We start from the raw sequence: 26,626 nt of genomic DNA, 5'->3' as shown, positions 1-26,626 counted from the left end.
GCCCAAAGCAGTGTAAGGCATTCCATTTAAATTGTTGATGCTCTACTTGCCTTGACGAATGGTTTTCTTTCAAAAGGGAATGCAATATGTTTAGCTGTTCCCTTTTGGTCTTCATCTTGGAAGAGAATTGTATCCCATATAACCATGCAGTATTTCTTACCAGATTGAGATTGGGATCTATGACTTTGAAATTCCATTCGAGGGTGGCTGGTTATGATCTCATGCTGACATACATGTTGAGGAGCGTACTTGTGCATTTGTGTTTGTTTTGTTACCTGATCCTAACCAGTCCCTTCCTTGTTAATATTTAAGAAGGAAAAAAAAATGGAAATGTTCTCAAACATGCCTTGTTGGGAATCTGTTAAGAATGAAAACCCTACCTTCTAATAAAATGAGTTTAAAGGTCAAAAACTTAAAGGGTAAAATAAAGATAAGTTCTTCAATAGCCTTTTGAAGATATCAGGTATATTAAACAGATATCTGGCAGGTGTGCACTGCTTTGTCTTTAGATGTTTTGGCATTTCAGATGTCATGTGATGGGGGGCAGGGGGTCTGTGCTGTGTCACACAGACAGGTGATGGAGCAAATGCACAGTGAAGTTGGTATTTCACTGAGAGGGCTTATTTACATATTTGAAATATAAGACTTCACGTTCTTGATCTGGATAAAAAAAAATAGTATAAACCACTAAAAATGTAAGCTAAGCAATTTTCTTCTGCATTTGTGCAGTGGAGTATTTCCTTCTGATTGTTTCAAATTAGAGTGTTGTTGGATGCTGTCTCCCCAAATAGCATCCCCACAGTCTGCTGGTGAGACAAAGCTGAGCTAACTGCCTAGCCCAGTAAGGGAGACCGCCTCTGTGGAGCCTCAGCAGCCTCTTCCCAGAGAGGGCAAGGTTGGAATTTACTGAAAAACTGAAGGTTGGTTTAATGATGGTCTTCTAATGCAGAGGATGGGTCATGCGTAATGCAGGGAGTTGGATTAGGATTGGATAAGGATCATGGTATAATAAAGATTGGTTTTAGGGCTTAAAAGGATGCTTTTTACAGAAGAATTGATGGGTCTTGAAGGAATGATGAACAGACTATCATTTGCCCTGGGTAGAGTCTCCTGGAGTAGTGAAATTATGTTAATGAAGACAGTGGAAAAGTAAAGTTAATGCAGACTGCCAACTGTGTGGAGAGGTAGTTAGTTCTTGTCCTCAGTGTCCAAACTCTGAGAGAGTAAGCAGCTTTTGTTCACAGATTTTAGTCGAGGTTTCAGAGATGGAACTAAGAATGATAGATGCTCCAAATAGCAGCTGCAGTCATATCCCTAAAGCTCACTTTCATGGGTACTCATCAGGGGAAGAGCCCCCTTAGTCATATATTCATTCATTCATTCATTCAATATGGAGGTATTTTTAGACACATACATGTGCCGGGCACTATATTGGGGTAGAAGACGGAAGGGGTCTCTCCCCTCTGGCTTTTCCTACAGTGCAATGCCGTGTACTCTAGACAGCTTTCCCATTACAGCTGCAGCCAATAACATTATTTAACTTGAGGGTATATGCAATTCACATTCTCACTGCATGCATTCCAGCAGATCTTGAGTGTTAGGATTTTCAGGTTTAGTTTGTGAAGATAAGATTTGTTTTAAGGTACGTCTTGATGTCTAGGGAGTTCATGGGCCCACCTTTTTTTAAATGTAAACAAATTTATTCTTTTCCATATTTCCAGTGTAATATTTATCATGAGCCAGCTGTGTCCCAGGCACTGAGTATTACAGTAGAAATACAGTTGTACAAACTATGTGCAAATAAGGCAATTTGAACATACACAAATAGTGGATATTTTAACAGTTGCCATTCAACTCCACAAATACTGGATGACTTCAGTTTGTCAGATATTATGTTAGGTGTTGAGAATAATAAAACCCCTCAGCCTCTACAGTGATATACTCCATAATGTAAAAGTTGCAAACACCACTGTGAAAACTCAGATACACAGATTAACCAAGGGCCATGTGAAGAGGCCCAGGCTGAGCTGTTGAAGCAAAGCACTAAGGGGGTTTGCCAGCCCTGAAATAATCCCAGGAATCTAATAGATGCACTAGAGCACCTCCGTGAAGTTGGAGAATGACCATGGTCTCAAGTTTTCTGGACATGGGAAACCCATTTCTTTTTTTTTTTTTTAAATAATTGGGTTTTTTTTTTTTTTTTTTAGATTTTATTTATTTATTTGAGAGAGAGAGAATGAGAGAGAGAAAGAGCACATGAGGTGGGGAGGGTCAGAGGGAGAAGCAGACTCCCTACTGAGCAGGGATCCTGATGCGGGACTCGATCCCGGGATTCCAGGATCATGACCTGAGCCGAAGGCAGTTGCTTAACCAACAGATCCACCCAGGCACCCGGAAACCCATTTTTGCCCTAGCTTCTCATCAGGGGAGGAGCACCTCTGCAGCTAAAGAGGGGAAACAGGGACTTGCTTACGGTTGTGGCCTCCAAGAGATTGCCCTCCTGAAGTAGCAGCATGTCCTTCAAGGGCAGCTGGATGTGTTTCTGAAGGGTGGTGTGCTCCTAGCGCTTGTTTTTCCAGGCTGACTTTACTGCACAAGTGAAAGGCGATGTGAATGTGTGCTGTAGTGAGTAGAAAGAGCACTGTACCAGCGATGGGCGGACCCGGCTCCAGCACCTCCTGGCTACCTACACTTGTACACATCACTCAGCCTGTCCACAGCAGTAAAATGGGGGTGCCTGGGTGGCTCCATCACTTGAGTGTCCGTCTCTTGATCTCACTCAGTTCAGGTCTTGATCTCGGGGCTGTGAGTTCAAACCCCACGTTAAACACCTACTTAAAATAAGGTATTTGGATTAGATGCTTTTGATGGTTCCTTCCAGTTCTGACATTCTTATTGTGTCTAAATCTATGGTATTATAGATAAAACATATAAGACAAAGTTTGTAAATGAAGGAACTAATACAGTTTGTTTTTATTTTCAGTTTCTTTATGCAGAGAGTCTCTTCTACACCTGGCTATGAGATGGGGCTTACCTAAGCTCTCTCATTTCCTGTTGTGCCTCCCTGGGGGAGTTCAGGCTTTGTCTTTACCCAACAAAGAAGGTGCCACACCATTAGAATTAGCTTTACAAGCCGGTCACTCCAAGCTGGTTGAAGACATCACAAAGTGAGTTTGGCTACTTGATAGATTGATTCTCTCTTGATCTGTTCCTATATAAAGTGTTCCAAGTACTGTGGAAGAATTGAAATAACCAGGCCACAAGTTAATGTTGGTTTCTGTTTTACCATTAGTTTTCATGTATAAAGTGCAGGGTACGTGAACAGATTATACAGATATATTTGGTATCAACATTTCATGGAGTGGGAGTTAGGGAAAAAATGTCTTGAAGGGCTTTGTAGGGGACTGTCGGGAAGAAAAAAGTTGGGAAATACTAGCCTAACCCCTACTTATATTTCAGGTGCCACCTTAAATAAGTGCTTCAGAAAGCCATCCATGTCAGGGTCCTTAATGATTATGATTAATTTACAATATGGTGATTAAAATTACTAATTCACAATATCAATCATAATTTATCATTTTAAATATAGTCATCATTTGTTACCTAGGTCTCCATCCTGTATCACTTGAGGGCTGAAATTATTTGTTTACCTACTGCAATATTTCTAGTACAGTTTCAGCCTATAACACTCATTGAAAGAATATAAATTTTTGTTGAATCAATAACAGACAAACCCTAAGATACGGTGTGGTTATTAGGATCTAGTGAAATAATGTAAAGGAAATAATAAAGTAAGGGAACTGTGAAGTTTGCTATGTTCATGATGATTATCAGCATTTTTTTTTTTTTTTTTTTTAAGATTTTATTTATTTATTTGAGAGAGAGAATGAGAGAGAGCACATGAGAGGGGGGAGGGTCAGAGGGAGAAGCAGCCTCCCTGCCGAGCAGGGAGCCCGATGTGGGACTCGATCCAGGGACTCCAGGATCATGACCTGAGCCGAAGGCAGTCGCTTAACCAACTGAGCCACCCAGGCGCCCGATTATCAGCATTTTTAATGAATGAGGAATGTGTGGTTTATTACTTAGAATGGTTCAGATTGGTCATTCTTATGAAAAGGAGATTCATATATAGTGATTTCCTTGACTTAACAGGTGTTAAAAATAAATGGGAAAGTACCTTGAAAATTACAAAGTACTACATAAATATTAAATATCATCAGAGTATTATTATATGGTGTGTCTTGATGGACTGGTTTTTCTTGTTTGACTCATGAAACTCAATGTAATTAATTTATGGTTTTATGGTACATAAATGGATATTGGAGTAGAAGTTAGAACTTTCTGTTTTTCTTCTACTTTGGTCACATGACCACCAACCAAGGGAAAAGCCCATCAAAAGGAATTGTCTTTTTCTTGGCTCTAACATGACCCCACTTGCTTTGCCCAAAACGTCAAGGCCGGCGTTACTCATTGATGTAGTCATTGTGGATGGTTCATTGTTAGATCAGAGTCCTGGCTGACTTCATCTTGGGTAGCTTAGTACCTTAGTACTAAGCATAGTACCTTAGTACCTTTCTACTAGGACTGGAAGATGATAATATGTTCCTTAAAAGTTTGCAATCTAACAGATCTATTCATGAATGGTATTAGAAGTAGACTGTCAGCTAAATTCTGAGTATGTGGTGAAGCTTCCATTTTCTAAATTAATAACAATCTTTTGGCTCAGGCTCAGAGTCCGTTTACTTCAGTGGCATGTTAGCATGGGGAGTTGTTTTCCAGAAGATTCTAGTAATTAATATCAGGAGTGTGGGGAGATGCCCCAAATCTTAAGAGTACAAGGATCTCTCTTTATTGTTCCAATCGATGGAGATAGCATTTATTTGATTAAAAGTATGTTATATATTTGTGAAGTGTATATTCATTAATTAAATGGGGTCATGTAAGAAGAGGAAAGAGCCATAGAGCTAGCACTGTGAAGTGAAGAATCTGGAAGCAATCGTGGGGATGTGACAACATGCTGAGGTGGGCTGCTCTCTGGAAGCACTAGCATTTTCCTCCTGATGCTCCTTCACTGTTGCAATTGCATGACCTTGGGAGCCATCCAGAATATTATACTAACTGTGAAGCCTACGTATAGCTAATAAATGTGCAACTGTTGTTGGCCAAAACAGAACAGAAAGTAAGTTTATTTTCAAGAATTTAGTTTGGGAATGTTGTTTCTTTGTTTATGGATGTTTTCAAGAATACAACAAGATCAAATGTATGCATGTTTTAATTTGCATGACAAAATGATTTACAACAGTGGACCAGTGTGCTATGAATATCCCACTTGTTTGTAACATCCAAACCTCACTGTGCTCCCTGGAGATCATATCTGTTTTCCACTGTAATCACCTAATAAGCTGTTGGCTGCCAGCTAATTTGTTCTACCACATGTGACCCCGTTAAAGCAAGAGGCATCTTTTTGAATTAAAAAGAGAATGAAATATTGAGGTAAAATACTATGTTTAAAAGTCAGTAGTTTCATTAGTTCTACAAATGACAGTAAAGTATGTAGTGTATGTGAATAGCTTCTCAATTGGCATCTTGTCTAGGTAGAAGAAGGTGGCTTTATTAGCATCTGTTTACATGATCTTACATACTTATTGTCAGTACATGGCTTTCATGGATCGTTTTGCCAGTTGGATTGGTAATAATGGGGGCAGTGAGGGTAGTGGGATCTTGGGGTTGATGTCTTGGAAACTGCCAGTGGTTTTGATTTGTGACATTTCAGTTTCCAGGGCAGACATTCTCCAGGCTTCTCCCGAGTGCAGCTCAGCGAACAAGCTTTCCTGAAGTATATTCATTCATCAGAGACACTGACCCTGACGCTGAACCACATAGCCGAGCATTTGTTGGAGGCAGATATTAAACTCTTCAGGAAATACTTTTGGGACAGAGCCTTTCTCCTCAAGGTGTGTGTGTCTCTTCATTCTGGTGTATAATAACTCATACTCCTTGAGAGTACAGACTGCAAACTCATTATTTTGGGAACCGTGTTTTGGAGGATAGCACCTTTTTTTTTTTTTTTTTAAGATTTTATTTATTTATTTGTCAGAGGGAGAGCACAAGCAGGGGGAGCAGCTGGCAGAGCTGACAGAGGGAGAAGCAGACTCCCTGCTGAGCAAGGAACCGATGCGGGACTTGATCCCAGGACCCCAGGATCATGACCTGAGCCGAAGGCAGCCGCTTAGCCAACTGAGCCATCCAGACATCCCCTTAGCTACATTTTTCAATCTTGTTTTAGTTCTCTTCTCATAACACGTTTTCCTGTTAATCAGAATGTTGAGAATTTAGTTCTAGAACTTGGCTAAAATTAATAAGGCAACTAGGAAATTTAAGTGTCCTACAATTGCATCCAAATTTACTCAAAAGAATAAAAATTGTTTTGGGGTGCCTGGATGGCTCAGTCGGTTAAGCGTCTGCCTTCAGCTCAGGTCATGATCCCAGCGTCCTGGGATCGAGCCCTGCATGGGGCTCCCTGCTCAGCGAGAAGCCTGCTTCTCCCTCTTTCTCTCCCACTCCCCCCTGCTTGTGTTCCCTCTCTCACTCTCTCTCTGTCAAATAAATAAAATCTTAAAGAAAAAAGAATAAAAATTGTTTTAACACACCCCATTTACAAAAAAAAAAGTATTTTCCTATTTCATTTTTGTTTTGTAATCAGGAAGCAGCATTCCCTGATGCCCTTTTCAGGTAGCCTGGGCAGTTACCCTCCCCAAAAGACTAGGGTGTCAGGGTTACTGCTGACCCCAGGTAATCACGTGGGCCTTGAGCCTGCGTGGTGAGACCTCTTAGGACCCTAGGCACTCAGGCTCCCATCTCCTTAGTGCCTCCCAGGACGTACCTGGTCTGTTCTACCCTGTAATTCCATGATGGGTCCTCGAAGAGACAATACTGCCTCTTGAGGGTAAGGCGGGTGGGAGTTAACAGCTACGGAGGGTAGGTGAGTGGGCACTTCTTGTTTCCTGCCCCTCTGTGGTTTGGTTAACTGTGTATATTTTCATGTTTTTTTGTTGCTGTTGTTATCTGGCCTCAGGATGTTGTTCTGAAATGGTCAAGAGCAAGGCGCTTGATACACTGAGTTTAATTAATAACATGCCCATGAGGGTTCAGGGGTCTGGGCCATTTGCTGGGCTGCCTGCCCAAGCGTGCCCATGTGTTTGTTTGGGAACATGTGCGGATGCAGTCTTGGGCTGTTTCACTGTTTGGCACATCAATATGTAATTCTGTGGCTCTTCATCGCTCACCGGCCGGGCAGTAACCATTTGAAAAGAAAATGCAGAGAGCTCCAGGAGGGCACTTTTTCTCTGAGGCCCCCAGCTTGCTCTCAGCCAGGGCAGCCTGCCCCAGCATACGCTGGCTTGCAGAGCAAGGCCCGTGCACATCCTGGGTCTTCCTTGTGCTGGGGATCCTGCCCCCCGGACCCTGTGTTCTTTGGCATGGGGAGGGGTTTCTCAGGATGGGCACCTGCAGAAACAGTGACTCCTGTTTACAGTTTCAAGATTTTCTGTTCTTCTGTCCCTTTTTGGTTCATGCATTATGTTCCTGAGGATCTTCTGGTTGTGATGTGGGAAAGTAGTAGAAGATTCATGGCGGGGACGTTTGCAACCCATGCCTCTTGGTTCCCCCAGTGTCTGTCCTCCTCTTCCTGGGGTGCTGCCTGAGTGTACTCCAAGCAGCTTTACCCACCCTGTCTTTCCAGACCCCTCCAGACTGTCTGGCCTGTCCCAGCTCCCAGACCCATGTTTGTGATTTCCATCTCCTTGTCGCATATCTGAAGCCTCCGATTGTTTTCATTGATTTTTTTTTTTCTTTCTTAGGTTCTTGAAGATCAAGAAGCCAGGCCAGAGGAAAGACAAGACATGCCATCCAGTGCTGCAGAAACTGAAGAAGGTACCCAAGCTCCTTCCCCACACTGAGCAACCCAGAAAGTGCTCAGGACTAACAAGTTAACTGGTGGTTGAAGTGGGTAGTGAAGCACAACAGGGACCAAGGGCCTCACAGACAGGATCAGGGTTGTGGGACACAAGGACGCTGGTTCCTCTGACAGTGTCAAACAATGTAATCCGCTTTCACTTTTTATTCAATTAGCATTTACGGAGTGCTCTTGGCTAGGCCCTGGGCCAGCTTCTGCCACCATCCTGATCTTAAGGGTACTCTCCTGATTCAGTGTATTCTCCTCATGTTCAAGTTCAGTGTGTTCCTTCTAGGCTGTCCTTCATCAGTCCCTGGTCCCTCAGCTTGTTCCACCTCTGTGGAGCCCTGCTCTGCCCTGGGCTAGTCAGTCTTAAAGGGGATGGAGATGACCACTGGCATGCAGGGCTGAAGGCAGGGGATGCTGGATGTTCATCAGGGTGCAGACAGTCATACCCAATCCAGGTTGTCCCGCACAGCTGTTGACAGTCCTACGTATCTACTTGTGGGAGTCCACAGCAAGAGGTATATTCTTAATAATGCATTATTGAGGGATGCCTGGGTGGCTCAGTCAGTTAAGCATCTGCCTTCGGCTCAGGGCATGATCTCAGGGTCCTGGGATTGAGTCCTGCATCAGGCTCCCTGCTCAGCAGGCAGCCTGCTTCTCCCTCTGCCTGCCACTCCCCCTGCTTGTGCTCTCTCTCTCTGCCAAATAAGTAAATTTAAAAAAATCTTTAAAAAAATAATGCACCTGCAGGAATCCTGTACTCTTCTTTATTTTCTCCAATGTGGCAGTTTATCTGGGCATACATGCTTCTACTTCATTTCATTTCAGGTTTTTTTCCCTTTTTCCATATACAAATAAGTCGATCTGTTAGCAAGTCTTCGTGATCGACACGAGTTTTGATTCTGGGGAGCATTCTTACCTTTTTTCTTAAATAGTCCTGACTTCTTGAACAGATTCTGATTTCATGTTTTGTTTTTCGTTTTTATCCCAAATCTTAGTAGTTGTAGGAATCTGACTTCGTCATTATGTCTTGTAAGGTAGTTAGGGCAAACAATTTATGTATTGAAGTACATATTATCTGATTATCAATTCTTTCCTTTTCCTTTATATTTTAGAATATTTTTTATTTTTTGAAATTATGCATGAGGATAAGGTTATACATAATAAAGCATGGTTACATTATCCAATTTCAGGAGAGTGGAGGGACATTACAAAACATCTGTTACATGTAAAGGGACAATAGTCTGATAGGGCTGAGAACCACCATGCTGGATGCTGGGGTTAGGGAGAAAAGATAGGACAAGACCCTTGCCCCGAAGCCACCAAAGTTGACTGCTGGTGAATAGTTTTGATTCTGCTTATATTTGGCAACACAGACTGAGTTGCATTTCACTTACTTGTCAGGTAGTAAAATCTTAAACTCTTGGCCCCCATGTTTGTTAAAAAGTAGTCTTGGATAAGGAAGGTTTGTAGCAAGTTGTTGGAAGTCTGTGAGTCCCATCCATATTGCACACACTCCTGGGTTAAGCTCAGCAGCTGGGCTTGCTGTTCAAGCTGGATCTGCTTGGGCCCCTATGGAGTTGCCCTCATGTGTGTTCTGTAGATGATGTGCTGGAGGCTCTGGGGGGGCAGTGGGTCCTGCCTGCCTAAGGAGGCCGTGGGTCTCTTTATGCTTTCTCCTAAAGACCTGTAGGAGGAACCTCTTTCTGGTTTCATGTCAGGAATGCTGGCTTCTCCTGAACATTTGGCTCGCTTTTATTGCTCTACCTATAACTTACAAGGTGTTTTTCTTGTAGCTGGTTGACAAAAACAAAAACTTGGTGCTAAGTTTCTGGCCTGGAAATGTGTAGTGTACTGCTAACTGCATTTTTGTGTGACCCTTATTTGTCCTTGCTTTTTTTCTTGTGATTTTTACTTGTGTATTTTGTGTATTTTCTTCCCTTCTAATTCACCTTTAAACTAATTTAGAGCAAAGTAGGGTCTGAATAAGTGTTTAAATTCTCGCCCTTAAGGGGCTGACAGTTGAGGTTGGGGCAGAAAAATAAGCTGCCCCAGCACATTATAATAAGTGCAGTAGGAGTCATATGCAAATAATGCTGTGAGAAATCTGTGGCTTGTGATGGTGGAGTGGTCAGGGAAAGCTTCCTGGAGGAGGTGACCCTGGAGCTGTGATCGAATGGAGGGAAAGAAATTCCAGATAAGGAAATGTACGCAATACAGAGTTCTGGATCACATGATGAATTGAGGGAAATGAAGATCATTTTGTAGTCCTGTTGATTAGGGGTGTGTGGGGCGTGTGTATGTGTGGGGGGAGGGCACGTGTGTGTTGTCAGTAACACAGGCTTGAGAGGGAGGCATATTGACCTGGCTTGTACACAGGGCAAGGAATTGGAACTCCACCCTGACAGCTCTGGGAGCTGTTTCAAGCAAAAGCAAATTAGGTTAGATTATTACTTTTGAAAGGTCGCTGTGAGAATGTGGAGAGTGCATTGGAGGGTTCAGTGGGGGGTGGGGGGGATGGAGGGGCACTGCTGTAAGTAATACAGAAGAGGGTCTGCACCACAGCAGTGTAATGATCGTGGAGAGGTGGGGACAGATGGGTACTGCCCTGAAGGTGGAAGATGTCAGGTGGGTGTCAATGGTGAGGGAGAAGGGCGATTCCTCCAGTCCTTGTGTGTTCCTAACTGGGTTAGACCTTACAGGAAGCAGGATCATGACAACAAATGTACCCCATTTTAGATGGGTTGAGTTTGATGGGTCTAGGAGCAGCCAAGGTAATACACCTGTGGTCATGCAAGCAGTAAGCAAAAGATAAAAACTCAAGTGCTCTAACTTCAAATCATTAGTGTGTAATGTATTGTATAGACCTTCTAGGCAATGCTTTGATTTGTATATTCTTGGGGGACATATTAGAAACTGTTCGCAGGTTCCAGCAGAGGGCAGTATTCAACTAAAGTGGAACTGCTCCGTTTTTGTCCATTCATAAAGCTCTAGGCAACTCAACTGGAAAAACAAAGCATTTTGAATGTCAAAGTCTGCTTCCCCCCTTCTTCTTTAAACCCCAAAGGGGAACTTTCCCTTTGTGACCTACTAGAAGATTCTTAAGAGATCATGTTTTTGTGTTCCTCCAGGGGCAGTGAGTGGAGTGGGAGGCCCTAAGCTTGTATCTGCAGCTGCCATCGATTAAAAGATGAGAGCGTTATCCTGGAGATGGGCTTTACTGTCCCCGTTAGTGTGATAAATGGTGTCATTATTGTCTGTGAGCCAATTATGTTTCCATAGTTTCGTAACTGTAATCATACTCCCAGAATGATGGGAAGTTACTCCAAATGAACGAAATGGCCAAAAAGTCTTCTCATTTTTAATTCGCTCAAATGAATAAGCTAATTATTAGTATTAATCCACCAACCGACTCTTTTGTCCCTTGCCTTCTTTGTTCCTGCTATTCTAGGATTTCCTGAAGAGCATTGTTCAAAACCCCAATCTTGGAAGAAGCTTTGAAAAATAAGGATTCTTTGACCAAATAAGTTAAAAATGCAGTCTATGAGACCCCCATTCCTGGTGGAAATTGAGAGTACATTTAATGTTTTTCAGCTTCTAGTTAAGTCTTGCAGTCATGACTCCTGTGCCACATTATGTAATAGTTCTCTAAATGGTTCATGCAAGAATCCCCTTTTAATGGTTCTTAGGCCATCTCATGGAGGTGGTCTGGGGAAGGAACATGGGGGATGCTGCTCTTCCTCATCTCAACTGCTCCTGACCTTTCCTTCCTTTTCACCATCACCTGGGTCCTCGCCATCCATTAGTACGGTAATGGGTAATGCTCACACCGGAGCTGGGCGCGGGAGGTGTTTGTAAAACTCCTCATGGTAATCGCAAATATTAAGAACACCCATGCCTCGCCACACACCCTGCTGCACTTTATGATGTTGTTTGGGAGGCTGACAACTGCCTAGATAGAGTCTCTGGGGCCATAAAACAGAACCACCGCAATACCCCTGACCATTACATGACTCCATTCCGTTTTATATTCTTCTGTAGTTAAAAACCAAACCAAAACCCTATGTGATTTGCTGTCTCAGCTTCTGTGTTAATAGTCCCTTATTTTTTTGGTTTCTCTGCATTAATTATGTTCCACATTTTCATTAACAAGGAAATGGGGAGTTGGGACTGGAGCATGACTTGTAGTCACACAAGACAGGGGGCAGAATCCTTTTCTGCAGGGCTGAAGCGGGAGTTTCCCCGCAGGGCAGAGAGGCTTCCTCTTCATGAGCCCCATGAGAAAGGCGGGAGAGTCTGTGGATCCAGGCACAAGGCACAGCCTAGGCAAGCAGTTGAGAATCCTGCAGGTTCATCGACTTACCCATTCAGTGAATGTTTGAGTGCTCACTTGCTGACAGGCAGGGTTCTAAGCACTGGTGACATAGCAGTAACCAAAAAAGCAAAGGGAAAAACCCTGATCTCGAGGAATTTACTGTTCTATAACTGCCCTCCAGTATTTGTGGGATGCCAGGCACCATTCTAGGTGCTGGGAATGCAGTTGTGAGCTGAGCAAAGTTGGGACATTCATGGCGTGCACTTGCCAGTGGTCACTGAGAGGGACACTTCCGGGTGTCAGGAGTGTGTTTTCCCAATTTTATGGCAGCACAGAGAGATCACGTAACTTGTCTGAGGTGAGACAGCTTGCCCAGGCAGTCAGAAGGCCAGGCAGGTGCATTCTCTTACCTCTCACACTATAGACTATCCACCGCCCTTCGGTAACAGCACACTTAGCTATGCAGTCTTGGGGCTGCTGGTGGAGAGTTCTCTCCAGCATTTGTGTGATGGTGAAGTGCAAAATTGGAATCATTGCCTTGAAATGAGCTTTCTTCCACATGGCTGACCTGTCTCATAAAGTTCTTACAAGGAAGATTTATGACCCACGTGCACAGGCATGTCTTGATGACACACAGCAGCTACAGGCAGACTCTGCTAAAACCTCAGCTCTGCCATGACCTGGCTTCTGAACATCGTGCGGGTTATTCAGCTGTGTTTCCTTTTTTGCAAAATGGTGGAGTTGGGTGTATCATTTAATACTTCATAGTGAGGCTTAAATGAGAAAATACAGATGGAGCCCCTGGACTAGTGTCTGACCTTTGATGCTTAGCCATTGGGAAGCATCATAGCAAAGGTAGCTTATTATAAGTGCAAGTTGTAACATGTGCTAGGCTGGATTTAGTGGTAATCATGCATGTGTTGGGATACCAAGACGAGGCTCTTCCTGTCACAGTAACGAGGTGAGCAGATTGTTTTGTTTGAACATTCTTTAGATGAGGATGCAGCCCTTCTCTGTGTGCTCTGGGTGAGTGAAATGTGAAGAGGGAGTTGCGTGGGTGGGTGGGGGATTCTCCTTCTTTGAGTATCTCCTATGAGTTATTGGGAAAACAAGAGGGCTTTTATCTATGCAAGATTTCCTTTCCAAGATTCTTCATTTATTAAATATTGTAACTGAATGCTTTTTTAAGAAGTGTTGAATATGGTTTCAATGTCAAGATACAGGTCATTTACACCAGGATGGCTGGGACTTGAGGTGTTGGGGATGTCAGGACAGCAATTAGACTGTTCTGTGGGGATGGTTACTCAGTTGGACACAGAGTTCTTATCTTAACCCCAGTTTGGAGTATCCATCCAAGGACTTGATCAGCGTTGTTCGCCTGAATGTCAAGTATTTTGGCATTTTTGAGACAATACAGATCATACTAAGGGAATGTACTTTCCAGCCCTGGGAAGTGATTTGTAATTGTTCATTTCATCTTACAGAGCAGCTCAGCTTTCTCTGTGCTTCCTTGAGAGGCTGACTTTGCCAATCTACTTTCTCCTCCTGCCCACAGGAGAGAGCGAGTTTCATCATCAAAGGGCCAAGGATAAAAATAGGATATCAAGTTAATATGATGCTCATTTTATTTATTATTATAATACTAGTATTTTCTCACACATGAAGAAAAATTCTCCTCCTTGCCTCCCCAGTTTATCAGAAGAATCTCAGTTTGAGCTGGAAAGAATCTTAGATTCTTCAGAACTCACCTAGATGTAACAGACTCTGTTCAGATGGGCTATGGATACTGGTTCCAGCTGGGTCAGATCAGCTGGGTCAGATCAGCTGGGTAGAGGCAAGGACTAGCATTAATGGAGCCTGATTGTATCAGGAGTCTAATACACTTGAAATAAGCTTAAGTTGAAAATATAGCTAAAGAGTTTCTTTCCTGAGTTGAAATAGAATCTAAGTGGGAAGTCAGAGGGACAGAAAAGTATTCACAAGACAAAATTGAATGTTGTTTATAACTTTCAAGTATGACTTGCCTCATTTTATTCAAGCAGTTGAATAAATCAGGCAAATTACATCATGACCTCAGTGTGAGATGTCATGATTTAGAACTTCTGCTTATGTGATAGTTGCAACCAAAGTTTTGGGCTGAGCGTATCTTTTTTTCTCCCCCACGAGTAAGTTCTTCACTGTTTGAGACTTTATGGGGAGTGGGCAAATGCATACTGGAGATGTAAACAAAACAAAACAAACCCAAAATGATATTATAAAAACATATTAAGCATAGTTACTGTATGACCCAGTAATGACACTCCTAGATAGAATGAAAACCTCCATCTCCATAATAACATGTATGCTAGTGTTCATAGCAGCATTATTCGTAACTGCCAAAAGGCGGGAGCAACCTAAATGTCCATCAGGAGTGGATATACAAAATGTGGTCCATCCATACGGTGGAATGGCATTTGGCAATAAAAAGGAATGTACTACTGATAGATTACAACATGAACGAACCTTAAAAATATTACATTCTGTGAGAGAATCCCCATACAAAAGACCATATATTATGTGATGCCATTTATATGAAATATCCAGAACAGACAAATCCGTTAAGACAGAATGAAGATTGGTGGTTGCCTTTGGGGTTGGGGGGGAGGCAGTTAGGGAGAAATGGGTAGTGAATGCTAATGGATATAGGGTTTCTTATTGGGGGTAATGAAAATGTTCTCAAATTGTGCTAATGATTGCAAAACATTGAATATGTCAAAAATAATTGAATTGTACACTTAAAATGGGTAATTAATATGATATTATACCTTAAAGCTGTTAAAAACATGCATGTAGAGAAGAAGTATATTCTAAAACATTAACAGTGGTTTTCTTTTGCTTTTTAATTTTTGTGGCTCAAAAAAGTGTCACAAGTAATTTAAAGTATGTAAAAAAAGATGTCAAAATCTTTTTGAAAGGATGTAGAGTGCAAATATGAAAATTATATTGTAAATAATACATTTGGAGTTGCTTTAGGGTAGGAATTTCTTCTTTCACCTGATGTCCTCTCCCTGGCTGATCCTGTGGCTCAACAATGCTTGTTCACTTGAATGGACTGTTGGGGCTCACAGACTAATGGGGCTTATGCTCATATTTTTATAGATAATTGCCTTATCCTTTCTCCCAATCCATATTTATACTGGGAAGTCCAAAAGGTAGTTTTTACTAGTATCCCCACTTTTAGGAAAAAATGGAGTAATTGAGATACTGAAACAAAAGGGCACAGTATTAAGATAGTCTGTGAGTTAAGAGTAGGAGAGTTTCTCAAATTTGTTCCCTCTGCCATTTTAGTTCTCTGGGATTTGTGAATTGGACATACACACTAGGATAAAACACTGAAGTGATAAATTGAAGCAAAGTTGTTAGAAGGGAAACACCAGTGCATAAACTGGAAAGAAAAGGGTGGTTTTGGGGCTTAGATAGAGGGGTGGGAGGAAGCAAAGGGAAAAGCATTCATCTGTCTGCTCAATCTGGCAGTTCAGAAGTTATGATAAACAGTGCTGGTATTCAAAGTGTTTCAATTAGTATTTCAAAAAAGTGAACAACTTTCCCTTCCCTGTCCTGACCTAGAGCTTGCCTAATGATCCAGTACATCTCGTCAGCTATTTTGGGCCACCAGATTGAGGTGGAGGAGAGAAGCATTTATTCAGTGCCTTTAATATGACAGGCACTCGCTTGGCACTGGGGATTCAAGGGTTGGGCCAAAATCAATTTGGACCCAGCCTTCCCAGAACTCAGTCGGTTGAGAGAAAAGGATCCATTCAAAGACTGCACCACTCTACTTTGGGCCTTTGTGGGGGAGGCAGCGTGAGCTGAGAGCATGACCCTCGTTTTTCAGTTGTACTTGTGATGATGCCCTGCCAATCTAACCCAGTTGTGAACTTGATTGTGGACAGTTGAACCTGAACCAAGAATGAAGCAGCAGTAGTTGTCTGGCTGGCTCTGATCATGATTTTTTTTTTTTTTTTTTTTTTGCCTCCTTCCTGGGAGGAGTCAGATGACACAGCAAAGGGTAGTTAAAGGAGAATACTGATCGTCCTGTATTTTCAGTGTAAGCTTTTGCTTTGCCTAAGTGCAGCCTCTGTGGTCCCATTTTTCAAAAGGGAGCAATAAGACTTAACACAGAGTTGAGATCTATTAGGCTAATTTGTTTCTTAACAAAACACTGGTAGTCATCTTAGAGCTGCCTAACCCTATTGTTTGAAAACCCTGTTTGCTGGTACGGTGTTGCTGGTGAACATGAATATTAGAGATTATTTATTGTTCCATTATAGTTTGGCAATAAGAGAACATGTTTATTAAGTTTGGTAAATCGGATTTAGAGGGGATAATCCTTCTGGGTGGGCCATGCAGGCAAGATTAATAGGCCTTTAAAAGTTACTGATATCATTATCTGCTGCAGGTTGCCATGGCAATGTGTGGTTTGATCGCACTATGCCGTTGGTGTTACAGTGGAGTGAGTGTAAGAGGATCCTAGTCATTTAGCAGAAACTCTCCTGGAGCAATTTGATTAAACTCCGGTCGAATGAGTGCCAAATTCTTTAAAAGCTCTAGGATGTAGCTGTGTATTGTCCCAGATTAATTAAAGATACATTATTATTCTGAATCTATACGCTGTCACAAATATTTTTAATAATGTTTGCATAAAGATTTTATAACTTTGGAAGCTATTTTTAAACTGATGAAGTACAAATTTTATAAACACTTGTCTCTTTTAATAAAGTTTGTGGTAGTGGCATTAATTAGATTATACCCGAAACAAAAGAAAAATGCAGTAGATAATAAGGAAAACTGTAGGCTGACAGTGTGCAAACAGTGAAATTTTGAGAGTGGCAGGAAGCTGGAATGTGAACACACTTACCATGATGACCCAGCTTCTGTTACTGCAAGCTGGGTTTTCTCAGATGCTGTGGCCTTCTGCATTAGTACGATCTTGAACAAAATGCATGCTATTCCTTTTCATCAACCACCCTAGGTACATAATTCTTTAGAAATGCAGAATCCTAAATTCAAGAGCATACGGTCTGAAACAGTTTTAAAGGAATATTTTATAATAACAAAATAAAAACGTGTGCGACTCTCTTGATATCTAGGCAGAAGTGTCTATTGAAACTTGGGTTCTCGTTACCCTCCCTTTCTTCAGCAAATGGTGCTCTTTCCCCCACCTAGCCAACTTTTAGAGTTTGGGCTTGTGTGTTTCAAAACAAAATCCGTCGTATTTTCTATAGGTGCTTCCCATCACTTTCTGCATCTGTGCACTGGGGCAGAAAGCTTTATGTTAGGGTTTTGAATTTGGGCACTTGAGCAGCCAGCTTTTGAAGGGCGAAGCCAGTTCATTTTGGCATTCCTAGGGCCGACCGTGTTGTTGTGCAGACGTTACTGTGCTGCCACCTGGAGGCCCTGTGTGGGGTGTGCATTTAAAGGTAGGTGGGGGGGGTGCCAGAGAGCAAAAGCCGCCCAGGCTCGGTGTCCGCGTGTCCTTAATCCCTGTTGATGTCAGTTGACATGACCACGTGAAACTGAAGGTATTATCGTTTCATTTTAAACTATGGGGCTAAGAAGGATTATGGATTCAAGAGACTAAACTACTGTGGAGTATAAATATCTCATTAATTGTTAGTAAATGCAAAGTTTCTATTACGCATATTTTAAAAAGCCCATCAGGACAGTGAGGAAGTTGACTTCTCTGCTCTATCCTTGCCTTACTCTGATTTGTCAGGAAAGTACCTTATACTTTTTCTAAGCAAGAACATGAATGAACCTCCTAGCTTCCGTGCCTGGCAATAAGAGGAGCTTGAATAAATCCACCTGGAGGTGTGAAGCCTCTGGTGGCTTCAGTTAATGGGCTGGCAAAGTGGAGCGGGGACTGTCTAGGTTAACTAGTGGGGTTTCCCCAGAATCGGCATCAGGCAGGGCAGCTGAGGGAGTCCAGAGGAGGCCTTGGGCCCACAATAGTGTATATTCCTACCGTTGTTGCTAAAGTTTCTTAACTACCTGCCCTTGCTAGGAGTGTCCAGCGCTTATTTTCCGCAGGCCCAAGTCTGCTTTTGGTGGTTATATATTAACAATAGTGGCTCTTGTTTACGGGCAACTGAGTGGGAAGAGAACCAGTCGAGACCCAGAGGAAAATACCCCTTAAATGTTTAACTTAGAACATGCTGACCACTAATATTTCCAGGAAAGGTTTATTCAGAAAAAGGGTACCTGGCGTGCCTGGGGCCTGTCCGTGCTCAGCCTGGCACCATTTGTGGTGGGAGCCCAAGGGTTGTGCTGGTGTTACGGACTTTCAAGGATGCCCAAGGAAAGGCAGAACCTCATCTGGAATGAATTATGCGCTTTTGAAACATGAAATCTGTGGTATTTAAGGAACTAGACATGTGGGATATCCTTAGGTAGGTACTAGTCATGTCCTTAGAATCTCAGCTATTTTGAAGAGCCTTCGTTCTGTGAGCAGCCTGCCTTCCGAATCAGGGGCATTTGTTGATTTAATGATGGTTTTTTTTTTCCTCAGGACTTCCTGCAAGAGGTCCTGGGCTTGTTTACCTCTTGGTCCACACAAATATTACCAGAGTGTGGCAGTTGGACCATCACATACTCTGTGGACAGTTGATTTTTAAGAAGCCTAATCTAGGCTAGCTCCGCACAGACAGCTCCTGGGGCAATTCATTTATATTTGTTGCCTGCTTTTTGGGTTTTCTTTCTTTCTTTCTTTCTTTTTTTTTTCATTGAAAGCTCCTATCAGCAGATCCTGATGAGGATCATTCCTTTTGCAGAGATTAAGAATTTGGTGACCAGCAGATCATCACCTGAAAAGGAGGATGTAAAGGTAATGATTCTCTGCCCCTCTTTCTTTTTTGCACTTTTCCCCAGAGCTGAAGTAGAAGTGAAGATCTAGTGGTAATAACAAATTTATCCCCCCCCCAAAAAAAACAAAAACAGACCTCCATGTGTACCCCATGTCACATTCAGAATAACTTGAAATTCAGTTGGCTTTATTGCATTTTCAGTCTCTACTCTTCATGACCAAAGCTGGCTGTCTTTCTGGGTTGCAGTTGTATATTCAAGACGATTATATACATTTTCCAAAACCAAGTTTTTCCTTAAAGATGGGTAGCTACAAATGTTTGCCAGCAATGTGACTGCAAGAGTACGCTCGGGAGACGTCCTGGGAAGAAAGGACCTAGGGAGGGCTTCCGTGTGGGGCGGGTCCTTCCCTTTCTGTAGCTCCTGAATAACACTATGTAAGTACAAGACTAGTTTTGTTGATGTGCGGCGAGACATGTAACATGTCTTCACTGATAGTTTCTGAGGTGGTTTTTTCTGAGTTGATAAAAATCAACAGAATTGGGGCACAAAAGTAATTTTTGTCAAAACCCTGCCTGACCTTATCTTTTCCAGTGTGTGGAAAACCTGGTGGTTCAACCGAATGACCACGAAGACCGGGACAGTCTAGATTCGGGTATGTTCCAAAATAGTGCTTTCCCCTGTACTCCTAAGAGTATGCCAGTCCTGGGTATAGAGAGGACCAGAAGAAAATAAATTTTAAAATAAAACCTTCCTTCCTGGGAGCTTTGTCTAGTTTTCAAAACCGATGCAGATACATTTTTGTTGCCGCAGCAGTTACAATACTTTGAGTTCAGGGGTTGAGGCTCCACTTATAATCCTTTGAAAAACACACCAAGACAAAGCAATGAAGGCTTTGCCTGAGCAGTTGAGCTCTGAGCCGGACTCTGGCTTGGGACTGGTCCTGTGTTAGTTACCTCGTAACTTCTCTGAGGTAGGCACCAGCTTCGGTTTCAGGTGAAGTGACTGAGGCCCCGGGCAGACAGCCTGTGGTGGGACTGAGACTCCTAACTCCATTCTGCCTGGCCCTGGAACCCCAGGCTTACCACCGTCCCATTTTGATGCCCAGTTGTGGGGCCCTTGGAGCTGAGCTGACGAGCCTGCGGAAGGACCAGACATTGTCTGGGCACCAGGACATCCCATGGCACAGTGAAGGTAGTTTTTCCCTGGGACTGGACATGCTCATCTGCCTACAGATTCTAGTTCACATCTTCCTAGGGCATGTCTCCAGGTCTCCCTGGCCGCTTGCTGGTTCTTGAGGGCTAATCTGGACCCTAGAGTTCCCCTTTGAGTTTGAGCCTGAGGAAGCTGTTGGAGGCTGGAGGACATACATAACCTGGGCCATCAGCTGATGTCTCCTGTGGGCCCCTGGGCGGTCTGTGCAGACCTCTGGGGCTGAGTGGAAAGCCCCGGCGCAGAGCTAGGTGCTAGGTGTTGCCGGGAGTGGGGTGGTATTAGCGGTGGTAGAGGAGTGCTCAGGCTGATGTGAAAGGGGGGAAGACCGAGATGATGCCCAGGGTGAGTTTAGTAGTGAGGGGGGCCAGGCCTGGAGCCTCGCGGCACAGGGGTCTTGCTGGAGGCCAGTGGAGTGTTGTTGGCACATTTGGCAGGCACGGGCAGGACAGTGACAGCGGTGGGGGGCGACTCATGAAGAATAAAGCCAGGTGAGGAGAAAGCACGACCGTCAGCGGCCGTTGGCTCTGCTGCCCGTAGCCTGGCTCCAAGCCAGTGGTGTCTGCCCGGTCTCTTCGGACGAGGTACTACCACTGAAACTGGAACAGAAACTTAGACTCTGCCAAGCAATTCGCACACCTTGAATATTTCTGCTATATAAGGTAAGGGTAATGATATACTTCCAGAAGAGGGGAAGAGGAAGGGGAAATGGAAGCAAACATCTCAGTTTAAATGACTCTTGGAGGCCATTAAATCCAGGAGCATAGCTGCTGCTCGAGCATACAGGATGTCTCATCTACAAATTACATCATGCTTCCAGGAATGTTAGCTTTGAAGAATGTTTACCAAGACAAATTGCTGGAGGGGGGGGAATGTCGGCTGTTACAAGTATTACATAGGATGATTTTAATTTTCACTTTTAAAAACTCCATTCTCAAACCGGTACATTTGCTGGGTAAGAAGCCCCGTGGTAAGGAGAATATAGTAGCCTGATCTAATTGGTGTGTTTTGTCAGTAACATCATTGTGTCTGAGGAGGATCGTAATAAATGATTTGAGACAAACTCGTATGACTTTAATCCCCAGTGAGTTATGAAAAGGGCCACAAATGATTGTTCCTTGTGCTAACATTGGCTTTTTTCTTCATTTAAACTTTTAGGATTGAAAAAACTTACCTGACTTTATGCAAAGAAAATGGTAGTAGATTTTAAAAGAACCTTCTGGGACAGAAGGGGACAGGAAGCAGTGAGCAATAGTTGGATGATAAGCTGGAGTCTGGAAATTGAAACAGCTTTTCCACAAGGCCACTTCCAAACTGTTGTGTTATTTTATATGTGCTTACATTCTGCTCAGTCTCCAAGGACATACTGATAAATGTGGGATCGAGGTTTATTTCTTTGCTGACTTGTATTATTCAGAATGGTATGATGTTAGTTTAGCATGCTCTCGTAAACTACATCAGTGACGTTACAGTAGAACTTGCTGTGACGATAGGCATGTTTTATATCTGTACTATTCAACATGAATAGTAGCCACATAGGTCTATTGTGTGTGTGATGTATGACTGTGTGGCTGAGGAATTAACTTATAGCTTTAGTTTTTATTGCCCCGGAAGTTCCCTTTGTATTGTTGACCATCAGAGCATCAAGAATCCTACTGGCCATTAGTTCATACACTGAAAAGGACTGTTGATTGCAGAGATGATGTCTTGGGTGGGTAATAGCTGGTAAGCTCATCCAAGCCAGTGCTTCTGAACCACCTCAGTGAGTAGTAAGGGGATGTTCAGGAGTGATGGCTCTGTTCTCTGTGGATGCTATAAGAGCCTCAAAGGGGAGAATGGCAGTTGAAGGGTTGGGATCCAGTACTGGTGCTATCAGAGTGCAGACCGGAACTTCTCAGTGTGTGTTTCCTTTACATTGTAGGCATGTAGAATGGAGAGAGAGGGCAGAGCATTCAGAGGAAATGAATTTAGAGAACATAGATGAGATGGGTCAGTAGAGAAATTAAGAAGGGAGAAAGAATCTGTTTGGCTCAAGTCTGCAGGACTCAATAGGATTAAGAAATAGAAGCTCAATAGTGGGCCCCAGCAAATGCTGTGCCAAGGAGAAGGGAAGTGAACATCAAGCACGAGCAAGGGGACAGCTGTGAGAATTTGGAGGGATGGTGAGCTTCAGCTGCCTTCTTGGAATCCCACCTGCAAATGAAGATGCATAAACCATCATTGCACTAGCCAAATTGCAAATGGCTTGATACATTGCTGTCTTGTGAACTCTACTTTTAAAGGGTTGAATTTGAAAAAAATAGAACTGTGCCTCATTAGAAATGAAGATTTTCAGTTAAAAGTTAAGTTTGTCCTTGAGGACTGCGAATCAAGAGTGCCAATGTGGCAGGTGAATTACAGAAGCTCCTGGAAGGTGACACTCCTGCTCTCTTAGCAAGTGATACTCCAGAGTGTGAGTGAAGTTGTGTATGTCAGACCAGATTTAGTGACATTCAGACTGATGTTGATTTTCCTGCAGTAATTTATCAGCCATGTCCTGCATTGGACTAAAGATGGCTTGAGAGTTACCTACCTACAGCTGTACATTGTAGGACTATTTGGATAGAAAAAATGAAGGATTGGTGAGATAGAGTGGTTAAAACAAGAACCATGTGAGCATGTTTTAACTTTCCTCAAGGGACAAGATAGGAGGGAGGTAGAGACATTAGGGGAGGTGGTGATGGAATTGGTTGGCATCATGGTTCTGTGCTTAAGAAGTCCCAGTACCTTGAAGCTCTGGGCAGGAAGGAAGACTGCATTTACTACCCCAGGTCTGGCTGGCAGAGAGTGGGGCAGAGAAGATTTCATATAGAATATCATGTCAAAATGAGACTTTTGGAAAAAATAATATTTTTATTTTTAAAATTTTTTAATTTTAATTTTAATTTTTTTAAAGATTTTATTTATTTATTTGACAGAGAGAGACACAGCGAGAGAGGGAACACAAGCAGGGGGAGTGGGAGAGGGAGAAGCAGGCTGCCTGCTGAGCAGGGAGCCGATGCAGGGCTTGATCCCAAGACCCTGGGATCATGACCTGAGCCAAAGGCGGACGCTCAATACCTGAGCCACCCAGGCGCCTCAAAAATAATATTTTTAAATTGTGGAAGCAATAAATGCTCACAGTAGAAAAATTGGGAATTTTAGAACCTGTAGGAAAAGAGAGAAACAACCCTATATTTTGCCCACCCAAAGCAGCTGCTATTAAACTTAGCTGTATTCCTACCAGTATTTTTACGTGCATCTATTTTTAAAATAGTTGTGATCATGTAAACAATAGAATTTTGTGCCCTGTTTTATTCATTTAACATTATATGCCATAAGTAAGTTCTGTGTTAGTAGGTAGTTTAAAATGATTCTGTACATTTTTCTACAAAAAATAGGGGTTACTTTTCTAAGAAGAAGGGGAATATGTCTAGATTTTGCCAGTCAGTATTTATCAGTGAGAGGAAAAGCTCTTCTTTTTATAATATGTATTGCTTGATTTTATAGAGGGACCTGATTTTCAGTATATGCTGAGGTTCGAATCCCAATTATTCTTTAGTACTTTGGGTCACTTCATTGCTATTACTGTTGGTTACCTATATGTAACACGAGAAAAAGAAAACCTTTTAATCTTTTAGTTAGTAGGTGTTGGGGCCTGGGAGGTGTGGGTACCAAGGAGAGAGATAAAACAAAGCTGGTGTGGAAAGAAACCTGACCTGATACCCCAAAAAATTGATCCAGACCAGTCATGAGGAGAAGGAAGCAGAAATAGACAGAAATGTTCAGTAGGAAGCAGAGTGTTTCAGATTGCTTCACCTAGACAGCACAGACTTTCAGGACTACAGAAAAGACCCAGAAGGAGAAACAAAGGTGCTATATAGGAAACTTAGGAAAGAATATTTTCAGTAAACGGAAGCTGGAAGGAAATCATTGGAAGATCCAGAGGATCAGCCCCTCTAGAGCAGAATGTTTGGTGTAGTACAAACTCGTTTTTTGGGATCCCCATTTGTGGGTCTATCTGGGAGAGGTCCAAGCCCATGGATTTCAGTGGTAAGGTGCGTGGAGACTGTGTAGTGAATCCTGCTGGTTTGGCATAAAGCACCAAATAAGTAGGGCTAACCGGGTTAGTCTTTGTTCTCTTATATTAACTAAAAGTTTAGAAATAAATTAATGCCGCTAAGTTATACAAGCATATAAAACAGCACTTTTAAGTTGTTTGTGGGAACAGTTTTGAGATGATTCCAAACAGCAGGGAATCTTAAGATCTAGGACCCATGGGATGCCTGGGTGGCTCAGTCGGTTAAGCATCTGCCTTCAGCTCAGGTCATGGTCCCGGGGTCCTGGGTCGATTCCTGCATCAGGCTCCTTCCTGAGCAAGGAGCCTGCGTCTCCCTCTGCCTGCCTCTCCCCCTGCTTGTGCTCTCTCTCTCTCTGACAAATAAATAAATAAAATCTTAAAAAAAAAAAAAAAATCTGGGACCCATGTCTGTAGAAGTGGGCCCTCTGTTGGCTGTTATTTGATAACATATGTGTATCTATGTTGAGATCTCAAGAATGTTAAACATGAAGGAATATTTAAAAAGTGTCAGGGAGAAGGAAACTTAGCAGAGCTCTCAACCTTCTGAAAAAGAAGTTTTGAAGTCTGATTTTTGGCAGATCTTTCTCTATGCCCCAGGCTACAGAATCTTCTGTGGATTCCTTTGTGGTGGTGGGGGGGCAGTTTTTATTTTTACCACAAGCCAAAGCTTATCAGTGATTGGATTTTGAAATAAAGGAGCTGGGGCTAGGAATGGAGAAATAACCCAAGACCACTGGGAATGCAAAGTTATTTGTAAAAATGGACTCGTATTCCTTCTGTTGTGTTCAATGAAATTTTCTTACTACACTTGTTGAGGTTTTAAACGTTGTTTTTGGTAGAAGAAATTACTGACTTACTGGAATTCTGCTGAATATTACAAGCTCTGTTTGGGTCCTTTACTATAAGTGTTCTGCCTGTTCTATTTGTGGCTTCATTGTTTGGGCATATTTTTCTTGTGGAATGTGAATAAAGCATTTTTCTTTAAATTAGACAATTAGAATATTTATTGGCAGAATTCTATCCCATGAATTAAAGAATTGTGGGACTTTTAGGTTAATATGTACTATAAACTAGAGCATATGAAGAAACTAAAGCCTTACTGGAGGTGTGTAGTATCATATTGCTTTTCTTCTGGTTAGAAAACACACATACAAACACTGTGTTAAACTGGAATTCCCAAATCTACTGTCTGATGAAACCATGAGTCTTATGCTTTGCCTATTATTAGCTCACAAATGTAAAAAATGCAAAATAAAAGTGAGTTAAGGTTAAGAGTTGCATAGGCACTCAATCTGTGGTTCTAAACTCAGCCTGCACATTGGGATTACCCTTGGAGCTTTAACAATACTGAAACCTGTGTCCATTCCCAGAGAAATCTGATTTAACTGGTCTGGAGTGAAGCCCGCACTTAGAGTTCTTAAAGTTCCCCAGGTGATTCTCAGTGTGGCCCAAGGTTGAGAACCATGACGTACTTCCTTGAGGGAGCTCTGCCTTGCTGAAATCACCCCTTCCTGGGGTTTCCATCTTTTTAGAGTTGTGGAAATGTGGTTCTACTTGTATTGCAATAGATGGCAAAAGCAATGGAATGGAAGCCAATTTGTATTGGGTTTGCAGACTTTGAATGAGTATCATCATCAATATCCTCATAGATATGTGGGAAATGTAAAAACTTTGGAAAAAAACTAAGAGAAAATCCAGTGATTGTCACTTGCTTTCAGAGTCATTTAATGACATAAATGTACCTGTACATTTCCAGGTACACAGATGGAGAGGAAGCGAATTGGGTTTACACTAATATCATAAGGGCTTTACAAGGATGCCTTGTACCCATGGTACAAGCCAAACTGCCTTTTGTTTTCATTCAACAAACCAACTTAATTTCTGAAATGGTAACTGAGGGAGGGGAAAAAGGGCAGTTTTTTCTCTGAATTTTAAATTTTCTTTTTTTTTTTTCATTTTATTTTTTCATCATGATAAGTGTACTCTTCAATCCCCATCCCCTATTTCACCCATTCCTCCACCAACCTCCCCTCTGGTAACCAACAGTTCTCTATAGTTAAGAGTCTGTTTCTTGGTTTCTCTCTTTCTCTTTTTTCCTTTGTTTGTTTGTTTTGTTTTTTGCTTGTTTCTTTTGTTTCTTAGATTCCACATATGAGTGAGATTATATGGTATTTGTCTTTCTCTGACTTATTTTGTTTAG

The 26,626-nt window shown here is 42.4% G+C and overlaps 1 protein-coding gene across 13 annotated transcripts in view; it reads left to right on the top strand.

Moving 5' to 3' along the window:
* ARHGEF28 (Rho guanine nucleotide exchange factor 28) overlaps positions 1–26,626 on the top strand; it is a 307,933-nt gene that overhangs the window by 154,437 nt on the left and 126,870 nt on the right. For 12 of the 13 annotated variants that reach the window (XR_004299393.1, XR_004299394.1, XM_032404209.1 and 9 more), the window contains 5 exons: positions 2,984–3,167; positions 5,774–5,954; positions 7,860–7,932; positions 19,085–19,137; positions 19,710–19,770. Coding sequence is in view for 11 of the 13 variants with exons in the window: in XM_032404209.1 (XP_032260100.1) it covers positions 2,984–3,167; positions 5,774–5,954; positions 7,860–7,932; positions 19,085–19,137; positions 19,710–19,770 (552 nt within the window). In the remaining 2 variants the exon portion in view is untranslated. The remainder of the gene's footprint in view (positions 1–2,983; positions 3,168–5,773; positions 5,955–7,859; positions 7,933–19,084; positions 19,138–19,709; positions 19,771–26,626) is intronic. The other variant, XM_032404212.1, reaches the window with a different exon arrangement.

This window comes from Phoca vitulina, unplaced genomic scaffold (genome assembly GCF_004348235.1).
Source record: "Phoca vitulina isolate PV1807 unplaced genomic scaffold, GSC_HSeal_1.0 scaffold6, whole genome shotgun sequence".
In the NCBI taxonomy this organism is placed as follows: Eukaryota; Metazoa; Chordata; class Mammalia; order Carnivora; family Phocidae; genus Phoca; species Phoca vitulina.
This window is presented reverse-complemented; position numbering and strand designations above follow the sequence as displayed.